General features: G+C 44.6%; 1 protein-coding gene across 2 annotated transcripts in view; it reads right to left on the bottom strand.

Moving 5' to 3' along the window:
• Positions 1–22498, bottom strand: part of ZNRF1 (zinc and ring finger 1) — a 33916-nt gene extending 11418 nt beyond the window's left edge. The window contains exons 1-3 of one of the 2 annotated variants that reach the window (XR_011848934.1): positions 21844–22498; positions 2705–2800; positions 341–446 (exon numbers count right to left, since the gene is read on the bottom strand). Coding sequence is in view for 1 of the 2 variants with exons in the window: in XM_072117134.1 (XP_071973235.1) it covers positions 341–446; positions 2705–2800; positions 21844–22171 (530 nt within the window). In the remaining variant the exon portion in view is untranslated. The remainder of the gene's footprint in view (positions 1–340; positions 447–2704; positions 2801–21843) is intronic. The other variant, XM_072117134.1, reaches the window with a different exon arrangement.
• Positions 22499–24294: the final 1796 nt, after the last annotated feature.

The raw sequence follows: 24294 nt of genomic DNA, 5'->3' as shown, positions 1-24294 counted from the left end.
CTGGATTCAAACAGTGAAGCTACTTTATGAATCAGAATATTTCCTTTAGGCAGAAAAGGGGTTAAGACTTAAGCGGAAAACCCTATCAATGGCAAGTAATTACCCCCAGGCAGGTTTATTTGACATGACTGCATGTACCAGCCAGGTTACTACAGTAACATCCATTGCACACCAGCCCGGGACGCAAGCCAAGTTACTAGGGCAACGTGTCACGGACCCAACACAATGAGGTTTACCAAATGAGGAAGCTTAAGGCGGCCAAAACAGTCATAGGTGCTCAAAATATAAACAAAAATAAAGGAGACAAGAGCACAGTGATAGGGGTGTGTGGGTCTAATACCTCTTGTGGTAAATGCACAGACAGGGGAGTCTGGCTATTGTATCCCCCTGTGAGAGCTCTTCTAGGCAGATGACACACTCACCGGCGTCTCTTGTTAAAACATCATCTGCAAAAGAGAAAAAAAAAACATAATTCACATCAAAGAGATTTAGAAAAAAAAGGGGGGCTCCCAAACTACACTTAAGGGGGTTCCATCTTACTATTAATGACCAACAGCATCAATACCCAAGAAGCTGCATTTACCATTCTGTCTAGAGCTGCCACGTCTCCACGACCAGTATGTGGCTGGAGCCTCATTTGAACAGCAAATTCTAGTAGCAAAAAGACCCTCATGGTTGGATCATCATCAGGGTCACAAATTCACTCCATTCACTTCTAAAGTTTCCATGCAGCCTCAGGGCTGGTTGTACAACCGGTGTGTTCAACAATCTCTCCCCTATGTTTCTGCTGATTTACCGGCCCAAACCTACAACTGCTGCACTGACAGGATGAGCTCAGCCCATTTGGACTGGAAAATAGGTTTGTTGGAACAAACAAACTGTTATACATCTAGCCTACCTTCTCACATTTCACCAGTGGAGAGCAAAACGGTGTTCACGGAAGCCAATTAGAGCGCAGCAGTTTAGAAAAGGAAAGCAGAGGCACAATTGGCTGCAATGAGCAACTACACCAGTTTTGCTCTCACACATTGTGATAAACAAGGCCCCTGTGTATACCTAGTAAGGTAAGCGTCTGCAAGTTTTTGTAGCTGGAAAAAAAAAAAAAACTTACCATAATCATGTATAATTGCACCCAAATGTTAGTACCGATACTCAAAATATAAAAAAAACTATAAATGCAAAAAACAACAAATATCCCCCAAGCCAATCCTGGTCCATACCCTATAGGGCAGAACCAGGGTAGTATACATACACCCATAGCTTTGCCCAGGATTTTTTTTCTGGGCAAATTATTGGATCATTAGTCTTTAGTAGAGAGGCAGGGAGTCTGCGGGTGGTAGCTGAAAGCCATTTGTCAGCTGAGCTATTTGCAGCCCTTGCGCTGGAGAAACTAGTACGAGTGACACAGATACCAGCTGCTGCATTAATTAGTCTAGTATCTAACCAGCTCTTGTACAAGAGGGCATAGAAGAAGTTCACCCACTGCTATAAACCTGGCCTGACCCAAGTGCAATAAGCCATCTGTAATCATAGACCTCCTGGAACAGGAAGGCTGGATATATCGATGGTATCAAACCTTCTCTTTTAGGAGCTGCTGCTGCCAATGTTCAAACCTCCTCCTGCCTTTAGAGGTAGGAGCTGCACCAGGGGACATATCCCATGGTATAAACATACAGTGGAATATGTTCCGGACGCCCGTTTCAAATATACAATGGAATCCTCCAGATGTATATAACATCTTTGACACTAGTACAGGTGTTAACGTGACCTCTACTGACAAAACTTACCCCCCTTAACAAAGGAGTAGAGGATTTGTGATCAGTGCTGTTGGTGCCAATCCTGGGGTGCCCACAGATTATAAGAATGGGCACCTCATACAAACCCTGATGGAGCAACAGATGCATGTGCATATCTTAACCCCATCGTGGTCGATGGTCATTGGTGCCCAAATCTCTAGTTCAATTTTTGACTTTCTGCAATTAGCTTCTTTAATTGACGATATCTCTGGAAAAGCTTTACATATCATAACAATTTTTACTTAGTTTAAGACTTGTGAGACTAGTTGCATTTAAAGAGGACCTGTCACCCTGAAAAACTAAAGTAAGCAGCTCCTAGTGCTAAAACAAATGCAGCAGTGTTACAATGCCGGTGAATAGCACTTCTGCCTTGCAGCACTGGGGTCCTGGGTTCAAGTCCCAGGGTCAACATCTGCAAAGAGTTTGTATGTTCTCTCCGTGTTTGCGTGGGTTTCCTCTGGGTCCTCCGGTTTCCTCCCACACTCCAAAAACATACTGTTAGGTTGTTTAGATTGTGAGCCCCATGGGGACAGGGACCAATTTGACATGCTTTGTGCAGCGCTGCGTAATCTGTGTGCGCTATATAAATAAAGAATTATTTTATTTATTATTATTAAACCTCCGATAACGCTAACAAAAACTGCTGCACTGTACACGTATTCATGAGGGGCTGGTGCGAGGCGCTGCCTCTTTCCCAGACTGCCCCGCCCTCTCCATAGGCCAGAGGTAACTGCCGTGCGTTAAGCATTGTAACACTGCTGCATTTGTTTAGCACTTTAGTAAGCAGCGCCTATTGCCGTTTTACAGGGTGACAGGTCCTCTTTAACTCTTCTATGGGTGGGTTCAGTTAAATTTAGCTTTTTTTATCAAGCTATTTCTATTTATTTATAAGAATGCTTGATACATACCATTATAGGACAGCCGTGGTTTGCTCAGACACATTATAAAGTGCATCTCCATTTCATCAGAAGCTACAGACTTGGCGCATATGGGGCAGCGAAAGCCTAGAATCAAAAATAAGGACATCTTGACTAATGTTAACTAAGGATTGCACTGTAACATTGGTCGACAGACTTACATGACATATGAACAGCAAGGACATAGGAATAATGTTAGGTAATGCTTTCCTAACTACATTTTCTGCAGTGCGTTATGATTTGGAATACATAACAGAGTAATTAAATAGTCATAATTTGAAACAAAATGAATGAGAGGCCTGCTCACAAGAGCTCACAGTCTATGACAGGGGTCCCCAAACTTTTTACGAAGGGGGCCGTTCCCTGGTCTCTCAGACCGTTGGAGGGCCGGACTAAAGTTAACACTGCACATATCTTATTTTAATAATAATATTTAATAATATTTTAGTAATATGCCCCCATAGTCACTAATATGCTCCCCTCATTATTAATATGTCCCCTCGGTATAAACATGCCCCCTCATCATTAACATGCCCCACTCATTTATGTCTCCCTTATAATAAACATATCCCCTTCATGGTATAATGTCCCCTCATGCATGCCCCCCTCATGGTATAATGTCCCCTCATGCATGCCCCCCTCATGGTATAATGTCCCCTCATGCATGCCCCCCTCATGGTATAATGTCCCCTCATGCATGCCCCCCTCATGGTATAATGTCCCCTCATGCATGCCCCCCTTATGGTATAATGTCCCCTCATGCATGCCCCCCTCATGGTATAATGTCCCCTCATGCATGCCCCCCTCATGGTATAATGTCCCCTCATGCATGCCCCCCTCATGGTATAATGTCCCCTCATGCATGCCCCCCTCATGGTATAATATCCCCTTCTCCATGCCCCCCTCATGGTATAATGTCCCCTCATGCATGCCCCCCTTATGGTATAAGGCCCCCCTTATGGTATAATGTCCCCTCATGCATGCCCCCCTCATGGTATAATGTCCCCTCATGCATGCCCCCCTCATGGTATAATGTCCCCTCATGCATGCCCCCCTCATGGTATAATATCCCCTTCTCCATGCCCCCCTCATGGTATAATGTCCCCTCATGCATGCCCCCCTCATGGTATAATGTCCCCTCATGCATGCCCCCTCATGGTATAATGTCCCCTCATGCATGCCCCCCTCATGGTATAATGTCCCCTCATGCATGCCCCCCTCATGGTATAATGTCCCCTCATGCATGCCCCCCTCATGGTATAATGTCCCCTCATGCATGCCCCCCTCATGGTATAATGTCCCCTCATGCATGCCCCCCTCATGTTATAATGTCCCCTCATGCATGCCCCCCTTATGGTATAATGTCCCCTCATGCATGCCCCCCTCATGTTATAATGTCCCCTCATGCATGCCCCCCTTATGGTATAATGTCCCCTCATGCATGCCCCCCTCATGGTATAATGTCCCCTCATGCATGCCCCCCTTATGGTATAATGCCCCCCTCATGGTATAATGTCCCCTCATGCATGCCCCCCTCATGGTATAATGTCCCCTCATGCATGCCCCCCTCATGGTATAATGTCCCCTCATGCATGCCCCCCTCATGGTATAATGTCCCCTCATGCATGCCCCCCTCATGGTATAATGTCCCCTCATGCATGCCCCCCTCATGGTATAATGTCCCCTCATGCATGCCCCCCTCATGGTATAATGTCCCCTCATGCATGCCCCCCTCATGGTATAATGTCCCCTCATGCATGCCCCCCTCATGGTATAATGTCCCCTTCTCCATGCCCCCCTCATGGTATAATGTCCCCTCATGCATGCCCCCTCATGGTATAATGTCCCCTCATGCATGCCCCCCTCATGGTATAATGTCCCCTCATGCATGCCCCCCTCATGGTATAATGTCCCCTCATGCATGCCCCCCTCATGGTATAATGTCCCCTCATGCATGCCCCCCTCATGGTATAATGTCCCCTCATGCATGCCCCCCTCATGGTATAATGTCCCCTTCTCCATGCCCCCCTCATGGTATAATATCCCCTTCTCCATGCCCCCCTCATGGTATAATGTCCCCTCATGCATGCCCCACTCATGGTATAATGTCCCCTCATCATAACCAGGGTCCCCACAATCCACTAAAATGGTCAGCAGTACTAATAAATCTCATAAATCTCATACACACCTGGGTCCTGCGTGTTCCTTCAGCAGCCTCTTCTGCTCTTCCCGCATCCGACTGACCCGTCAGCTCTGGAAGAGCAGGCAGAGAGGGCGACCTCTTGTGGCGGTGATTGACATTGCAGGAGCCAATGTCTCCTCACGCTGTCAATTGGGCCTCCTCACAGCACCCGGGTTCGCAGAGGCTAGGTAACAAATGACAGCAGCTCTGCTTGCTGCGGCGGGGGCCGGGTAGAAAGGGTGTGCTGGCCGCATGTGGCCCGCGGGCCGTAGTTTGAGGACCCCTGGTCTATGAGCTCTGGAGTTATCTTTGATGGCTTGTGTTGTGCATCCAGTTGGCCTTGGGAACATGGCGCCAGCAGATCTGTATCTGAGCGAAGCCACTCAGCTGTATTATATATGTCAGATATCACCTGTGGATGAGGAAATTCTATGTCCATTTGCTGTAAACAACTAAACACTGACAGAAAGTTCCTGTAATATACTTGTCATTTTATCTCTTCTTGCCCTAAAAGCGTAACTGTAAAGTTTCAAACAGATGAATAAGAGATTTATAAATGCAATGTTGACAACAATTTAATTAGGCAAAACGCGTGTGTTGACGCAATGTTCACAAATGTGTTTTGTAAACAATGTAATTCGGCAAATCTCTTCAGCTGTTTGAAAACACATGCGTTAAATGCAAACAAAACGTAACTACTCTTACTGCATTTGCATATGGTTAGCCAATATTCTTCAATAAACTGCCTGGATGTCAGACTAATACATTTGCCACCAGTTTGTTGGGGGAAAAGATTTTTGGCACAAGTGACAGGTTATAACCAAAAGGTTATAAATATGGGCAGTTTCATTGCCATTTTCCAGGTTCAGAGAGTGCATGCACTTTTGAAAAGTGTCTTTTGCACCTCTGGTGTTTCTGCCTTCAGCTGCATTCATATCTCTAGAACCCTGGCACCTAGAAACACAATTCTGGTATCCTATTAAGGCTGCCTACACAAAAACATGTGCAGCCTGTGGAAACAGGCCCGTATGGTGATGAAATCCTATTGGATGTACAGTATACGAATACAGAGGATGGGAATTCCTACATTATACAGGATCAGTGGGGGGTCTCAATGATAGGAATCCATTGTACCCTCGTTGTAGCTCAAGATGAATAGAGCAGCCGGTCACACGTGTCTGCTGCTCTATTCAACTCTATGCTCGGCAATCTCTGTCAGTGCCAAAGAGATGAAGTAGTCATCTGCAGCGCAACAGAGAAACAATGGATCAGAGACCCCTACCAATCAGCAAGTTAGACCCTATACACAAGATCCAACTTGGTCCAACTTGCTATGACTGGAAAACCCCTTTAACTATTACAGTGCCAGCACAGCTACAAGCTATAACTTTATTTTTCAGTCACTATAGTAGTCTTGTTTTCTCTGAAAGATATGTTGTTTTTAATAGCCAAATTTTGGGTTTCATACATGCTATTGGTAAACTTTAACTGTGCAGTATATTGAAAAACTGCTGATTTTTCTTCTGCCTTTATTGTTGAACCTAAACAACAACTTTTTTCTATGGGTGAATACACATACAGAAATACCAAAACTAATGCATATATATATATTTTTAATAATGACCTTCTTTTACATAATGAAATCTTTTTTTGGGTAAAAAAAAACCCTTTATGCATTTCCACATTCCAAGCGCCACAACGTTTGAAATTTTTTTTGTCAATGTGGCTGTGTGAGAGCTTAGTTTTTGTGCAAAGACCTGTATATTTTATTTGTATACAATAGGGCCCCAAAGTGTTTTGAGATTAATATGTGTGAGATGGATGATTTTTTGTTGTATGGAATTAATTATGGAGTTTTGTATCCTGGCTTGGTATGGGTGTGGAGGCAAAATGTATGCAGTATCTAAGGGGTTAAACACACAGGATCTGAGCTTTTCTGATCCCAGGTGTTCGTGCCGATGCTGTAATAACAGGACTCAATGGGGGACATGTCGGTGTCTGCATTGGCTTTGTTACCGACCTGCTCTCGGTAAGAAGACACACATTTAATATTGTGGAGCTGTGCAGAGACATTTCTGGCACCGAGACCATTTTCTGTCCCTGGGACCAAAATCTGTCCCGAGAACCAGAAAGGTGTCCAGTCAGAGAACAGGCAACAGTGCAATAGCACTGTTTTGTGCCCCTGCTAGACCAAATTTCTTTTGGTCTACTTTACGCCAGTTTACAGCGTCCAAAAATGGCTGTGACACATATTAATTGTGTCTGAGTTTCCACTCCGCCAAAGCCACGCCCCTTTTCAGAGAAGAGTTGGAGCAGGCGGAAAAAGTCATTTTTTCTGTCCCCGACAGCCAATAAATAGGTAGGAGAGCAGAAGATGCGGTGAAAGCGCCACAAAACTTCCGGAAACACCATAGTAAATGTCCCCCAATGACTTGCAAACTTCCTCTGACATGGCACCATAAATAGGCATTGCAGCAGAAGTACCCTAGCTGGGCTCTATAACAGCTTCACAGGCTGCTATACCGTGCAGGAGCACTCCTCCCCTTACTCTTATCTGCAGTGAGTTTACATCAGGCATAAGGAGGGGAAATGCTGAGGTTGTAGGAGGGGGAGAGTGAGACAGCATAATAGCCTGTGAAACTACAGCATGAACGGGTTCTGGAAACATCCCCAGAGCACTTGTTGCTCATTAGCATAATTTTAGGTTGATTTTAGAAGGAAAGAGGCCATGGGTAACAAATATAAGATTACCACAGTCAAGGTGCCTGGATTTATGAGTAAGCGTCCCTGGTTTATCATTCTTGATTTTGATGGTAGATTACCTTTAATATGTCCATTGATTTCAATAATTTCAAAGTACTGCAGTTTCCATCCAAGTTTTCGCTCAAAAAACAGGAGCACTAGTGGAAGTGACGCAAACCGACACTAACAAAAGCCGTAAAAAGTCAATTTACAGCAATACACATTTTAATAGACATCCATTATTTAAGTGACGAAAGTTAACAGTGGGAGGTCCGAATGCAGGTGTTAAGTGGGCCTCACAGCAAGTACAGGCTGTTGCCGGGTTAAGTACAAGATAGGTTCTGTAGGATTGCTCTTAAGTTGAATTTGCAAGTAAGTGGGAACTGTATATTTTATAATTTTAGCTTTAGGCAAAAAATTTTTAGTCTCTGTGACAATTGTACTTTAAAAATGTTGGGCTGTCATAAGAACCGGGAATAACAAATCTTAATTGCAGACACCAGTGATAACTGTTACAGATGATCATTGTAGCCTGGGGCTAAAGTACAGTAAATTACCAACATCCAGAGGTCCGTTTGTAACTAGGGGTCGTCTAAGTCGGGTGTTTTTAAGTAGGGGACCGCCTGTAATCAAAACATTGAACTTTATCAACCACCACCACCTACATGCACACCTAAGCAGAACCTGAAATTTCAGGTATTTTGCAGCCCATCTGGTAAAGGCAAGTCCCCTACATGTTACAGGCAGAGTTTGCAGCTGTGCCTCCCCCGCCATGGTCTGCCTGACACATTTATCAGGAATACACTGAGGAAGCTGCGGTCTCTGTGGGGTTTTAGCAGACATCCTGTTTGATTGGAAACACTGTGTGATGCAGCTGTTATCTGTCCTCTGCAAATCGTGTCATTGCACAGCGGCTGCAGGAAACAGCTCAGTGATGACTGCAAATGTACAGCACCCAGCGGGGGCAATGCATATTACACTATCATATCAGGGGCCGATGGAGGACCAAGGTAAAAGATACACAGTAATGGCAGGCTAAGCAGAAGGCCCTCGATAGGTGTTACTGAGCTGAAATAAAGCCAGGGATGGGTGTATGGGATTGTGCTGCCATTACATGAAAAGGATTCATCACTTAATAGCATAAAGGGCTGGGAGCCATAATTACAGACAAGGCAGAGGAGAAATAAGGCTCAGAGGAACTGCAGTGACAACTGTGTCACCCGCAGCAGCTGTGCCCATCCCCAGGGTGGAGACCAGCATATTTATAGCCAGAATCAGTGCACAAGGCCTTATTCTATGGAAGGCTTCTCTCCAAGAGGATGAAAATATCTAATGAAAGAGGGCTACAATTCCCCCCCCCCCCCCCCCCCCATAAAGTGCCATTATGCTAACCATATAAACCATACCCCAGACTTCTAAGATCCATGTGTGATATGGCTACTCAACGGATAATTTCCAGGAGCTTCTACTGAAAACTACAGTCTAGTCCTTGAACTTCAGAAAGTTTATCATGAAAAGCTATAGGCAGCCAGTCCCCAGAACCAGCCTGCTAGATTATACAACATTTATATAGAATATGTACTAGTTCTGGCTTTTCCACCTTATTAATGACAGTCTCCGGAATGTGCACACAACACAAGGAGTAAAGCAATCATTTCATGGTAAAATTCTTGGCGCTACATAGCTAAACCCATGTATTCACACATCTCCAGCCACAATTTATTCCATACGTACAGTGCTTGGTGGTGCTGTGACCTCAATTTATCACACACTACAATTGAGGAACAGGTATAGCATCAGTTTCCACAGAAGCATTGTTTAACAGGTCATAACATACAGCTTATTGCTGCAGACTATGCCAGTAACCTATATAGTAAGTGCATCTCATAACCGTTTTTTACACATAGCTCCAGACCTACTACACAGTTTAATAATAAGATTATGGTGTTATATATATATGGGAACCTATAAAGAGTACTCCCTCTAGTGGTGACTACCATCATTAAAGCTACATGTGAGATGTTAGATTAGGAAGTGCAAAAACCAAAACCGTGTGTAAACATGGAAACAACTGGTAAAACATCCTTACCCTGCAAACACCCTGGCATGCACTGACGGTCAGGGGTGTGGCGGGAGATGAACAAGCCATGAATAACACAAGCAGCTGCTACACCTTATTCTGCTAGGTACACAATGACATGACGGAAAATCCAATATTCATTTTGAACATAAAAGCCCTAGGGCCCTCTCCCCCAGCCCCCCAAAAGCTGTTGCTCTTGGAGATTTAATTCCTGGGACTTGCCCTTGGCTTTCATTTAAAGGGCATCTATCATCATCTACTTACATACTGGTGTGTGCACCATCTGTCATTTTCTGCTGTTCTTTTAACTACTTGGGACCTTGTTATGGAAATAAAAAGTTCTGAAAATTATGCAAATTAACCCGAGGTGCTCCAACTCCATAGATACTAAAGTAAGCAGCTCTTAGTGCTACAGCATTTGCGGCAGTTTTAACGCTAACAAATACTGCAGCGATGTAGAATTGAAACTGCTGGACCGCGCTTTAAGCGGTCAGACGTCTTCATGAGAGGGCGGGATTAGGGGTGGTGACTGCTGCGTGAAGCTCGCCATTCACCGCCGGCCTATGGAGTAGGAGGGATAGGCAGCGCCTCGGACCGCCCCCTCATGAATACACCCGACCACGTACATCGCGGTCCGGCGTTTTCAATTGTACAGCGATGCAGTGTTTGTTAGCGTTAACAGAGGTTTCCGGTAACACTAGTGGTGTAACACTGCTGCATAAGTTGTAGGACTAGGAGCTGCAGCTCCTAGTGCAGTTTTTAGAAGGCGACAGTACCTCTTTAAGGTCTGACGTTTTCTTCCGTCTAGATATGCAATGATCTACATACTATTTATATCCGTTAGACTTACCCCTGTCATGGCCAGCAATTGTCCCGTGTTCCACCATGTTCTACCATGAAGCTCTGCTGGTTGCGTGTATGCATAACAATTACTGAAACCCTATTCTCAAACAGCAACATTTATCAGGATTTATAGTTTTACATCCATATGGGGCACAGTTCTGGAAAATAAACATTCACCAAACTTTCTGCATGCTGGGAAAAATCTAATTGGAAGTAAGAGAAGGCATGTCACAGTATTAGACAGCATGTGTCATTGGAAGGGTCAGCAATGCAAAGACACTGCGAATTCCTATTCATAAGACATGTCCTCACAACTTCTGTCCTATTGTTTATGTTTAAAGGGATACAGTGCAGAAACGTTAGGATATTAAGGTATACCAATTTATTCATTCATATTTTTGATTAAAGGTATAGCAATCCTCTTCTTAGTCAGTAAATGACAAGGAAGAGACTACATTCATTAAATGTTGATAACATTTCAGGCTAAAGCTGACTTTTTTGGCAGACTCCATCATTTACCATAATCTGTGATCAGCAGGTAGCGGTTCTATATGGGGAAACTAGTATCATACAGTGAATTTCAATCTTAAGGCTTCCCAGAGATAAGTAGCACCCCAGAACTTAATAAAATGGGTGCTTAGTCACCTTATCTCTATAGTCCACTGCCTTTTTCTATACGATGCTCATGTCATGAGGCAATACATACTTATCTAGAAGTTGGTCTCATCCAGTGCGGCCCGCCTGCCCTCCTCACCTTGGATTGAGGCAAAGGGAATGCTCACATCCTAAAGACGCCTGCATTCTACATGCTACAGTCATGTCTGAAGCTGCTATCAGGCTGCCCATCAATACAGAAGACATAATGTGACTTTACGGTCTCCTTAACTGGCACCAAGACAAAGGACTCCGTACCCTCAGCTACAGGGCTGCTAAAATATATGAATAGACATATCAACGTGGAAAACCGTGCAACTGAGCAGATCAGTGTCTACTCTCCCTGCTCCCCCATCCTTCTGCCGTGTCACCCCCAGGCGGATCGGTCTTCTGTTCCATGTCTGAGGCCTCTATACCTCTTCTGTATAGCAATAGGGGTGTGATGAATTAGAGGCCTTAGACATGGAACAGAAGACCGATCCGCCTGATCTGATCCAGCATACTACACAACTTCTCCATCCACGTAGAACAGTACCCAATTTACATCCTAGAGTCTGAAATTTGCATTGCACACTGACCCATTATAGTTGGTTACTTGAGGTCTCTTAACCTTTTGTTAGGTGCCCGGAGTATGGGTCTCCTTCCCCCACCTATACCTCTACCGTATAGCACTAGGGATGTGATGAATTAAAGGGGGAAGGAGACCTATACTCCGAGCACCTAACAAAAGGTTGGAAGAGACCTCAAGTAACCAACTACAATGGGTCAGTGTGCAATGCAAATTTCAGACTCAAGGATGTAAATTGGGTACTGTTCTACGTCTATAGAGAAGTTGTGTAGCATGCTGGTGACTAACGCACCAAGACTTAGGATGGATTTGCAGATACTTTTTTAAGCAGTTTTGGATTCCATTTTACATACCGCAAATCAAAGTGGAACTTTAATAAAGAAACTTCTATTGTGTATGGTATCCATTACTGGATTTGACTCTCAAAGCTGCCTAAAAAACATAACATCTGTTTGACCCCCCCCCCCTATTCATAAGAAGCAAAGGATACCCCATTGTCAAGATTATTAACAAACTCCATCCAAGTGTTCCATGAGAATGAAGAACCAGTGTGCAAACTCATCTAGCGCTGTATTCAGTTCTACTGGTGTCCCAGGACAGTCACATAGAAATAAGTAGACATGTTAATTCTAAGCAAAGAGCAAAATAACTTCTCACACCAAGTTTACCCTTGGCTTTCTCTGGTATTTAAGATGTGACAAAACTCATTGTCAAAATATGGTAAAGTATGGCAAGTGATATAGGATATAGAATGTTAATAGTAGGGGTAATGGGAAAAGAAGGGATCTTGGTATCCAGTGGGTTCCCACATGGCATATTGCAGGCATGCAAGATGGCACGTTCTGACGCTTGTGTTTTTAGGGTTTGAAAGCATTTTTCTTCATTGCTGTAAGGGTAAACAGCTGTTTAAGTTAACACAGCTGCTTACACTTCCAGAAATGAAGAAAAAACACTTTCAGAGTAGCTAAACGCATTATAACATTTAAAAACACGTGTCCTGACGCAGCCAAAACGCCATGTGTGAACCCATCCTGAGGGTGCAGCCACACTTCAGTTTTTCAGATGGAGTTTTTGAAGCCAAATGCAGGTGTGGATCATAATGGGTGAGGACTTATTAAGAAGTGTAACCCCGCCCCTAATTTCACTCCAATCCTGGTTTGGGCATAAAAACTGCATCTGAAGGGTGCGTTCACACATGGCATTCTGAATGCGTTAAAACACATGCATTTTTAAATGTTACAATGCGTTTTGCTACTCTGTGAAACATTTTCACAGCTGCTTACACTTCCAGCAATAAAGAAAAACGCTAACAGAGTAGCTAAACACATTGGGGGACATTTACTATGGCGTTTCCGCCAGTTTTGTGGCGCTCTCACCACATGTTCTGCTCTCAGACCTATTTATTAGCTGGCGGCGCCAGAAAAAATGACTTTTTCCGCCTGCTCCGACTCTTCTCCAAAAAGGGGCGTGGCTTTGGCGGAGTGGAAACTCAGACACAATTAATATGTGTCGCAGCCTTTTGGATGCTGTAAACTGGCGGAAAGTAGACCAAAAGAAAACTGGTCTAGCAGGGACTGTTGGACACATTTCTGGTGCTCGGGACAGATTTTGGTCCCAGGGACAGAAAATGGTCTCGGCGCCAGAAATGTCTCTGCACAGCTCCACAATATTAAATGTGTATCTTCTTTCCCAGAGCAGGTCGGTAACAAAGCCAATGCAGACACCGACACTTTAAGTAAATGTCCCCCATTGTAACATTTAAAAACACATGCATTCGTTTAGACCAGTGGTTCTCAACCTTTGTAATGCTGTGACCCCACATTACAGTTACTCATATGGCGGTGACCCCAAACCATGCGATTTGCAGTAAAAACACAATAAAATCGTGGCTCCTAAGGCTTTAGGCGACCCCTGTGTTTTGGTCGTTCGACCCCTGCTGGGGTCACGACCCACAGGTTGAGAACCACTGGTTTAGACTGATCCAAAACACCCCGAAAGCCCTGAGGGCGCGTTCACACGTTGTGCTTTGGTTGCGTTTTCATTGAGTTTTAAAACGCATTACAACAGCTGAGATGAGGTGATTTGCCTAATTACATTACTATTTACATTTCTTAACGCTATGTTAACGCATGTGTTAATGCAAACGTTAACAGTAATGTTATTAGGCAAATAACCTCATCTCAGCTGTTGTAATGTGTTTTAAAACACAATGAAAATGCAACCAAAGCGCAACGTGTGAATGCGCCCCGAGGGTGCGTTCACACAGTACATTCTTGGTCAGTTCTTGGTGCATTTTTAAACGCATGCATCGTGGCATGTTTACCATAAATGCGTTTTTATTCATTTGTGGAAGTTTAAGCAGCAGTGAATATGTTAATAGAGCTGCATACACAAAAATGAAGAAAAACAGATTCAAACCAGCCAAATGCACGGTAAACATGCAGAAACTCATGCATTTAAAAAGGTACAATGTATAAACGCACGTCACTCTCCCATATTTAGCATCAGAGAAAAGTAGTATTTGACCTGCCTGCCAGTGAAAGGCAGAACTTAAAATATTGTCATTTAGAGTAAATACAGATAGAGAGGGATTTTTGACACACAAAGACTTTCTATTAAACAAACTGCAGGAGGCTCTTCATGGTAGATATGCAGGAGCTGCAAAACACTCCTCATCACTTGCCATCAATAGTTAATGGTACTCCTGCACGGTGGCTCCAGTTCATTTAAAGCCTCCTGTCCATCCTTGCACATGAATGATACAGTATGTGGGCAGAACATGCTCCATATAGCCCTCCAGCATCTCTCTGGAGACTACCCTCTTCAGTACTACATCAACTAAAGCTACACATAGGGAAGTTCTCTACGGTATGAGGAACTGCTACCTATAGGACAGTGATGGCGAACCTTTTAGTGACAGAGTGCCGAAACTACAAGCAAAAGCCACATTTCTCACAAGGGGCCAAATGTCAATTTAAAGTAACATGTTTCAAATGTGTTGCTGCCCTGAATTTACAGATGATGAAATTGGTCATAAGTATAAAAGCAGTTCTCATTTGCATTACCTGCGATAGGAAAACCTTAGCGTTCAGTATTTCAGATGCAGTTTCCAATGTCAAAACCAGGAGTGGAGTGAAAAAGAGTGAAGGAGTAGCACCACTCAATGACATTCTCATCCATTATGATCCACACCTGCTTTTGCATCTGAAAATCTGAACGTTTGAAAGCAACCTCAAATACACTATAACGATTAGCTTTCAGATCCAATTTTCAGGATACATTCACTGGAACTGGCAGATTCTTATACCATACCAGTCTCATTAGACGATAACTAGTCTGTATCTGAACGTTAAAAGCACCCCCAATGTCATTTAACATAGAACACCTACACATTCCTTAATGGATCAGAGCCACAAGAGGCATCTGCACAATAGGAGTAGTGGTCAGTGACCGAGTCTGCTCTGTTTCTCATTGGTTTGTTAATAATGCAGGTAAAGCTTCAGCCTAGACAACCACAGGCTAGGAAAAGCAAAAAGAGAAGCCATCGCCCTTCACTAGTAGAATCTACATTATGGAAATGGTCAAGGGCAGTGGTTATAATTAGCTGAAAGGCACCTGTTCATTTACTGGCCAATGTTACCATCCCCCCAACTTCCCTGACTCTAGACCCAGTCACATTGGATGTCAACTCGACCTTTGCAGTCAGCCAGACACATCTATTGTGACTGCTGGAGATCTTAAAGGAGGATAAACAATGATTCCTTCTAAAGCTGCTGGATGACCCGCATTGACCTAGGTCAACTATGCTTTCAAGTGCAGAATGTAGTGGAATGCATTATAAACAGAGTTAAAGGGGTATTCCCATCTGGGCATTTACATTTAATTAAATTAAATTAATTTGCCATATGTAAACATTTCTTCAATTGGATGTTAAAAAAAAAAATGTTCCTGTGTGAAGATAATTTCTCATAAATGTAGTCATTCTGTCCCTTAGAAACGAGATACTTTCCTCGGATACGACCACGTCATACTCTGGCAGCGGTGGCCAGACTTGCGCTATAGAGTCCTGCCAAACCACCAGGATTCAGCAATCATTACCACAGGACGGCTGTGTGACATGTAGTAACTCCCAGACATTTTACATATAATAACCTTTTGTTTCTTTCTGCACTCAATCTATCAGACGTGGCCGTATACGTGGAAGCCATCTCGTTTCTAAGGAACAACATGGCTACATTTATGAGAAATTATCTTCACACAGGAACATTTTTTTTAATAACATCCAATTGAAGAAATGTTTATATATGGCAGATTAATGACACTGAATGTAAGTGCCCAGATGAGAATACCCCTTTAAGTTCATCATCTGTCTGTCCAGGAGGTAAACTAGAAGTGTTCAATTATAGTAATTTGTATTATAGAAAATTTGTAATAAAAATAGTAAAAATATTGAGTCTAGTTTTGGTGTAATACACAAGAATTGATGTTCCCAGGACTGAAACGCCATACTGAGCAGAATGAAAGTCGCAAACAAAGTCGCGCCCACCCGGGCCTCGGCCCGATCGCATCGGCGTTTCTATGGAAACGCCTGCGATCGGGAACGAGCCGCCGGTGTTTCGCGTTAAATTAACGCGGCTCATTCCTGATCGCAGGCGGCACGAGTGAAATCACCCTAAGAGCGTGTTCACACATTCCGCTAGCGCCGCGTTCATTACGCGACGCTAGCGCACAGGGGGCGGAGTTTGGGGCGATCGCATGTGCGTTTCCAGAGAAACGCATGCGATCGGGTTATTAATCGCATGCGTTTCCCGGGAAAGGCACCTGAAAACGCACTAACTAAAAACGGCCCAAAAACTGCCTAAAAACGCCATGTGTGTCTTCACCCTAAGTATTCTACTGGGGAATTTTTAAGCTATATGGGTGATGCCACACGTGTAGTTTTTGATCAGTTTTTAAGCATGCGTTTTTGACTGTTTACCATACGTTTGGATGCTTAAAAAACGCATGCTTAAAAACAGACTAAAAACGCCACCTGTGGCATCACCCTATACCTGAACGTACAATTCCCTACTAAATATAAAACCTTACATTTTCCCTTCTGGGAATAGAAAAATTGGGCTTCCAATGCTGGCTTAAAGAAAATCTACCATCTAAATCAAGCATGATAAACAAGGGACACTTAATCGTAGATCCAGGCACTGCGACTGTGGTAATCCTCTTACATTTCTTATGAATGGCCTGCTTCCTTCGGAAAAAAAAGGCAACTTAAAATTATGCTAATGAGTCTGATGGGCTTGGGTGGGTGATTCCAGAGCCCCTCAATTATGTATTTCCATAGGCTGTTACAATGAGCACACAAGGTCTCCCCTCCCCTTTCACTTCCTTCTGCTGCAATATTAAACAGGCTGAGGAAGGGTGAGACGTGCTCTGCTCAGCCTGTGAATCTGCTGTACTGAAGGGCTTTGGAATCACCCACTAGATCCCCTCAGGCTCATAAGCAAAATTTTAAAAGTTAAATTTTAGAAGGAAGGAGGCCATGGATAAGAAATAAAAGAAGATTACAAACAGTCAAGGTATGGAGGACATGGATGGCCCTTTTAGAATAAAGTTTGTACGGTGCCTGGATCTATGAACAAGTGCCATGGTTTATCCATGCCCGATTTTGATGGTAGATTTCATTTAATAAAGGCTTTTAGTGCCTTAACTTATTGAGGGCAAGACACTGGAAGGTTTTTTTTTGTGTACAGAATCTCACATGCTCCCTAAATCTAAACATTTTGGATACAGGAACATAAGACACTTTCTAACACCACATAAAACCGCTCATGATGATATCCTCTATGACACTATTTATGCTGGAACATGAGAACCTTGGGCAAAGTATTTTGTATTTATAGCCATCTATCTAGAACTCTAGTAAACTGCATTACATGTAAAAATGGGAGGCGGAACTGGGTAAACATATGGAGTTTGGTGACTGGAGGGATAGTTCATACATGCTAACTAAATCGCCGGCCAACATCTACCTTATTAAAAGGTGTTATTTTAGTGGCATATGGTACCCTCCAGAATGGCCAAGTATGTAATGCTCAGGCCCTAGGATACATTATACCGCATATCAAAGAGTTGTCCAACATCTTTGGCTAAATATTTATGGCCTGGATCCGGATCCAGACAGCTTTTTTTTTTCCAGATTTGATCTTTGTATGGCACACTCTTGATGTAAGCCTGACATACTCCTGGTTACCAGAAACGCTCTTGGACAATGATTGATGAGAAGATTTTCCACACACCTTCCAACTCAATGGAAAAGTCACACCTGGTTTTACCCAAAGCACCTTTGTATCCCTAAGCTGGCACTTACCGCCCCCCCACCCCATACACAAACTTCATTCTCGTATGATTCTTTACCCTTATTTGCTACCCTATAATTACAGTACATTCAGTTTTATTATAATTTTGTTGTATTCATGCCTATAATAGCAATTTTTACTTTTACTGTCTTGTAGCCACACCACTAAGACTTACTTTCTTTACTATAATGTATCCTTGTAAAGTTACAGAACAACAAAAATAAGTAAAACTGACATTTTATGCAGGAAATTGTTAAATTCATCTAAACAGACGGGAGCTTATCTTTACATGGAGAGACATCTGTAAAGTTCATGACAGAAATTACAGTACTGCATTAAAGCCAATCCGTGCAAATACAACATTATTGAGCTTTTGCATGTGATGTCCTGGTGACACCCTGCAAATTACATGCCTTCCTATTGTAGCAAGGCAGCCATCATCCTCTCTGCATAGTCTGTACCACAGAGTCAAGGGAGGCAAACTCCTATCACAGCTAATGCTGAGTATAAGAAAGGTTTCTGTCACACAGTTATAATACAGAAGATGGCAATGGTGCGTTCCTGACTGCATGTGTAAAGTCACTTAGGGTGATGCCACACATGGCGTTTTTTGTCCATTTTTAAACATTTCAGTCCGTTTTTGGCAGTTTACCATGCGTTTGGCTGCTTACAACCTGTTTATCTATTAAGATAATTGGGAAAAACAGACTAAAAACGGACCAAAAATGCCATGTGTGGCATCACCCTTAGATAGAAGGACTAACTCAACTAGCTGCCAATGCAATGTTGTGCAGAGGCATCATGGGATGTATAGCAGAGAAAGATACACCAAGATACATCCAAACATGAAGATGGGGCCAGACAGAAAGATACACTGAAGGGAACGGACTGCTATGCAGGTCGCCTAGGGACATTCCAACACATCTGCATTCATTTGCTGGTATTGGGCTATGAGACATGTTATGCAAGAGTTGCAAAATGAAATGTGATTGGGGGTGGGGGGCATTTCCTTTATTTTGTAATAATGGAAATTGGACAAAGCTACTTGTTTCCAGGATGTGCTGCATACCTCCTGCTCTATGACATCATCACTGGAAAGAGTTGATAAGGTTTTCTTCAAGTTTTTTTTCAAGCTTATAAGCATGTAGACATTCACTTTTTAGGGGTTTAGTGTAATGAGTGGTCACAGATCATAGCAGCAAAACATATTTCTCAGCTGCCCAGAAATAACATGACTACAGAAGAGGAGACTGAGAAGTCAAATATCAACCCCACACATGGCAATATTGCATACATGAAATACAAAATGTTGTCCCTGAATGCCACATATGAGGGCAGAGGATGAAGACCTGTAAAGGTTCCACATGAATTCATAAAAACGTCACAGACCCCTAGCAGATGTGCGGCTTATCCATAGAGGTGCGGGTTGTATGCGACCAGCGCTCATCTGGCTAAACAATTATCAAAAGACAAAACTTATAAGCTATCACTATTTCATATAAAAATAGTTTGTGATCACAGGTGACAGGTCTGTGGCCACATTGATTGCCCCCGAATGCCACTTTTTTTTTTTGGAAATTCATTCCATATGCTGCAGTAGAGCATATACCCATATACAGTATTAGGTTTCAATATATACTAATACTGTATCTTGCACTATTTTCTACTTTTCATACGTGTAAGGTATGAGACCATAATAGAGGATCAGCTGTGGAGTGGTTATCCAGCAATAGGGCAGAAGGGCTTATGTGATCCAGAGCTACAGGTGGTCTATAAGGTTAGGTGCACACCAACTTCATGCAATGTCTAAAGAAAAAAAATAAGAAGAAGAGGTCCCTTCCATTAGCTTTTTGTTTAAAATGGAAAACTATTTTGAAGCAAGGGGGCCTTGCACCTACATATTCTAATAAAAGCCAACCAGAGCAACTGCACCCAATAGTTGCATGAATGTAGCCGATATTGAACCAATGTCCAACATATTCCAACTAGCTGACTCCCATAATGCGGGCAAAGGCTGGGAGAATCTATGGGAAATTGCTCTATGATTTTCCATAGAGATGCAGAAACAAATCTGGTGAAATGGCAGCTGTTGAGAATGCAATGAGATATGCTGGTAGAAATAAGAATCAGACAGATATTATACTATAACCCCCTCTCATTCAATGACATGTTAACCTGAGTGAAGTGAAAGAAATGGAACAAGATAGAATAAAGGATGAAAAGAGTAAACGTAACCCGTTTTCTTCACCGCATTGTGTAACTGGCATGCAGATGTCCCACATGGGGTAAGGTGTGTGGCAGCACGTGGCCCAGTGCTAGCAGGAAACCACATCGCAGAACACATATCAATGTTCAACCTCAGAAAGTGGTCAGGGTGCTGTGAACACACCACAAACAGAATGTAGGCCTTCACCACCGCAAGCCAAATTATCAGAGAACATATGAGGGTAGAGGATGAAAACCTGTAAAGGTTCCACAAGAATTCATAAAAACTTCACACCCCCTAGGCAGATGTGCGACTTATATGTGACCAGTGCTCATCGATTACCCAAGACAAAACTAAACTATTACCATTTCATATAAAAATGCCTGACAGCTTGTGAGCACAGGACACAGGTCTCTGGCCACATTGATTGTATGTAAAGTGCATTATTAAATGTATAATCATGTCACATGGTAGACGCCGGTGACATACCAGAGGGGTGACACACATGGCTGGTATGCAGAACATTCATGACGCCTCATTAATGCACAGATACTAACACTATTGTATCTCTATCCATCCACATATACATGGTTCTTTCTCCTGCAGTGCTCATTATATTGCCACTGGGCAAGCTCAAATGGCATACTTACATCTCTGGTAATAAGGTCTTCAACATGAAACTAAATTATAAGTTTTTAATATTGTGTGTTTTTTTAGTTGCTTCTCACCAATTAGGATATTTTTCATGTTAACAGAAGACTCATCTCATAGCATTGTTAACACCCCAAAGCTAAAAACCTGTCCAATACCCAAGTCACAATATTCATCACAGCTGTAGATGTGTTACAAGCACATTCACTCTCCTATTAGCTTAGCATGCTGGTTCTCTGATATACAGTAAGATAAGATGGTCTTTTCTTAAGACATGCCCCCAATTCTAAAGCAGCTGCCTATAGAGCCAGGTTGGTAGATTTCAGGACACTAATAAGAACATTTGGCCTCCCTATACAATCTCTTTAAGGAAGTATTCTATTGCTTGGATATAAAATGAGAGGTGAAATAAAACACACTGACAGAAACCAGCAGCACTGCCTTGCCCTAGCCTTCTGCTATGTAGCCATTCAGAAAGTACAAGTGCCAGCCTGGCCTGAGAGGACGGTAGGTGTTGTGACTGTAGAAAGCGGGCACAGGGCTGGCAAGGCTAGGCTAGTAGCGGACAAGGCGTTCAAGGATAGGCTAGCAATGGACAAGGCATGTAAGCAGGGCATAAGGCGGGCAAGGAAGGCTAGGCTACCAGGGCACAAGGCAGGCAATGTTAGGGTAGCAGTGGACAGGTAGGTTTGCGGGGCACAAGGTGGGCCAGGAAGGCTAGGCTATCCAGGCACAGGGTGGGATAGAGCTAGAGGGGCCTGGTAGGAATAGAGATGCACAAGAATAGGGAAACAGAGAGCACACAGATAAGAGGGATACTGGGGGCACAGACTCGGGGTCCACTCACTCACCGCTCTGGGCTCCGATCCACCTTGGGGTGAGCTGCAGAGTGTCGGTGAGGGAGGCCCGGGGTCCCAGATACAGGCCTCCCCGGCTCTCTTCAGCCCCAGAGCTGCCTCCTCTGTCTGGTTCGGGGCCGGCCCGGTACAGACCGAACGGGAGACCGGCCGCTGGAGGCTCCAGTCCAGACACAGAACTGACCGAACGGCTCCGCAGCCCCATGGCACCGCCTGGCCGGTAATGTCCGAAGTGTGAGGTGGGGGGCACAGCGCTGTCATCTGACGACACCCCGGGGAACGGCGCCCTGGAGCGTGAGGCAGAGCTCTGCTTCCCCCCCATGGGGTGGCGGCTGAGTGTGAGGGCTGCAGACAGAGGCTGGTGGCGGGCAGGTTGAGGAGCCCGCCTCACATGTGTCCCGGGACACGGCGGGGAATAGAGGGAGGCCTCCGGGCGGCGCTGTCTGTGAGGAGCCCGCTCTCTCACTCAGGTCTCTGGGGTGACGGGCCCATCAGACCTGGCCAGACCTGGGGTGTCCATCGCCGAGATCCCCACTGTCTGAGGCCTGGGGGTCTCTGCTGCTCCGATCCCCGATCACTCTGATCCGCTGCTTCTGTCTGACTCGCTGCTTGTTGCTGGGTTGGAACAATAGCGGCTAGGGCTGCGCATGTGCGGCCCTGTAAGCTCCTCCCATTTCCATTCCCTAAGAAATTAACCCTGTCACGTTTGTCTCACCTCCATTCACAGCTCATTAACCCTCACCCTTATTCTTTTTCTCTGTGTTCCCTGCACAGCTTACTTTAAATCCTCATAGTTGTCTTCCTGAACCCTTTCACGTCCAGGTTTTTGCATTCCAGGTTTTAACTCCCCTCCTCACACAAGCCACATCTTTTTTTATTTTTCTGTTTACAATATGTGCAGAAGCTTCCCTTTATTGCCCTTTATTCTTTGGTTCACAGAGATACCACATTTATATTGTTTGGTGTCTTAAAGCATAACTGTAAAGCTATAGTGATTTTACCAAATTATTATATGTGATTCCCCCTTTGAAAACAAACAGAACAATGCCTACTTCTTTCCTACGTTATGGCATTTCCTGTTCTGAAAGTGTTTGACAAAAATCTCTCTCACCTGAGGTGAAGTGGGCGGAGACTAATGTCTGTCTGTCTATGCCTTTAAGCGGGTGCCAGTTAGCTTGCCCACAGATCCCATAATGCCTTGTTTTCTCTCTCAAAGTAATTTAGCATTAAATCCATTTAATTTCCTACAAGTAAATTGTAACGGGTCACACAGACAACGGAACTAAAAGTCTCTATGGGAAGAGTCCGGAGGGAGGAGTCTGTGGACCAGTGGACCCTCTGGACCACCGCAGGAGATGGTATGAGGCCCGCGGTGGCAGCCAAGGTACAGGGATGTGCAGGGAACAGTCCAAGCCTGGTATGACAGCAGCAACACAGAGGAACACTGGTAACGCTGACACGGACTGCAGACACCGCTGGACTGGAACCCTGGGAGGCACAGCAGGAAGCGTATCGGAACGCTGGAGACAGGAGACACGGAGGCATCTGGAAACGCTGGGAGACAGGACACACCAGGAGCGTATGGGAACGCTGGAGACACACAGAAACACAGGAAAGCGTCTGGAAACGCTAATGGGCTTTCTCTTCCACAGGAACGGCTTTGGGAAGCCTGGCATGGAAACCATAGGAGATCCTAGGAGAAGATCCAGCAGGGAGAGAAGGGAGGTGCCGGATTATAAGGGCGAGCCAGATTAGCGGGAGCCAATCAGGAGGACGCTGGCCCTTTAAGGCTAGAGAAGTCCGCGCGAGCGCCCTCTAGTGGTGAGAGCGTGCGACTGCAGGCAAGGAGGCGTGCGGCCTACACGCTGGGAGCCGGAGCACAGACAGGAGCCAGGAGAGGTAAGTGAGGACAGGGAGACGGGGACCGGCAGGCAGCGGAGGACGGGTGTACGCGATCCGCGACATGGATCGCGGGAGCACCCGTGACAGTACCCCCCCCCTTTAGGGCCCCTCTTCTCTTCTTCTTCAGCCTCTTCTTTCGCCTCCTCCAATTCATCTTGGTGACGGAACACCTAAGGAGAAAAGCAGAGACAGGACAAACTTGCATAGACTCCTCTGCAAGCAGTACAACCAGAGGCTGAAGTGGCTCTTGGGAGTCCGGAGCAGCACTGGGAAGCTGCGGCGGCAGGAGCGGCTCTTAGAAAGCTGGAACAGCTTTAGGAAGCTGCGAAGGCAGGAGCGGCTATTGGAAGCCGGAGGCCGGAGTGCCTTCTAGGAAAGCCGGAGAGGTCACTGGGAAGACCGGTGGAGACACTTGAGAGACCTCTGGGAAGGCCGGTGGAGACACTGGAGCGACCTCTGGGAAGGCCAGTGGAGACACTGGAGCGACCTCTGGGAAGGCCGGTGGAGACATTGGAGCGACCTCTGGGAAGGCCGGTGGAGACA

The sequence above is a fragment of the Engystomops pustulosus genome, chromosome 7 (assembly GCF_040894005.1).
Source record: "Engystomops pustulosus chromosome 7, aEngPut4.maternal, whole genome shotgun sequence".
NCBI lineage: Eukaryota > Metazoa > Chordata > Amphibia > Anura > Leptodactylidae > Engystomops > Engystomops pustulosus.
Note: the sequence above shows the minus strand (reverse complement) of the source record. Positions and strands in the feature narration are given on the sequence as shown.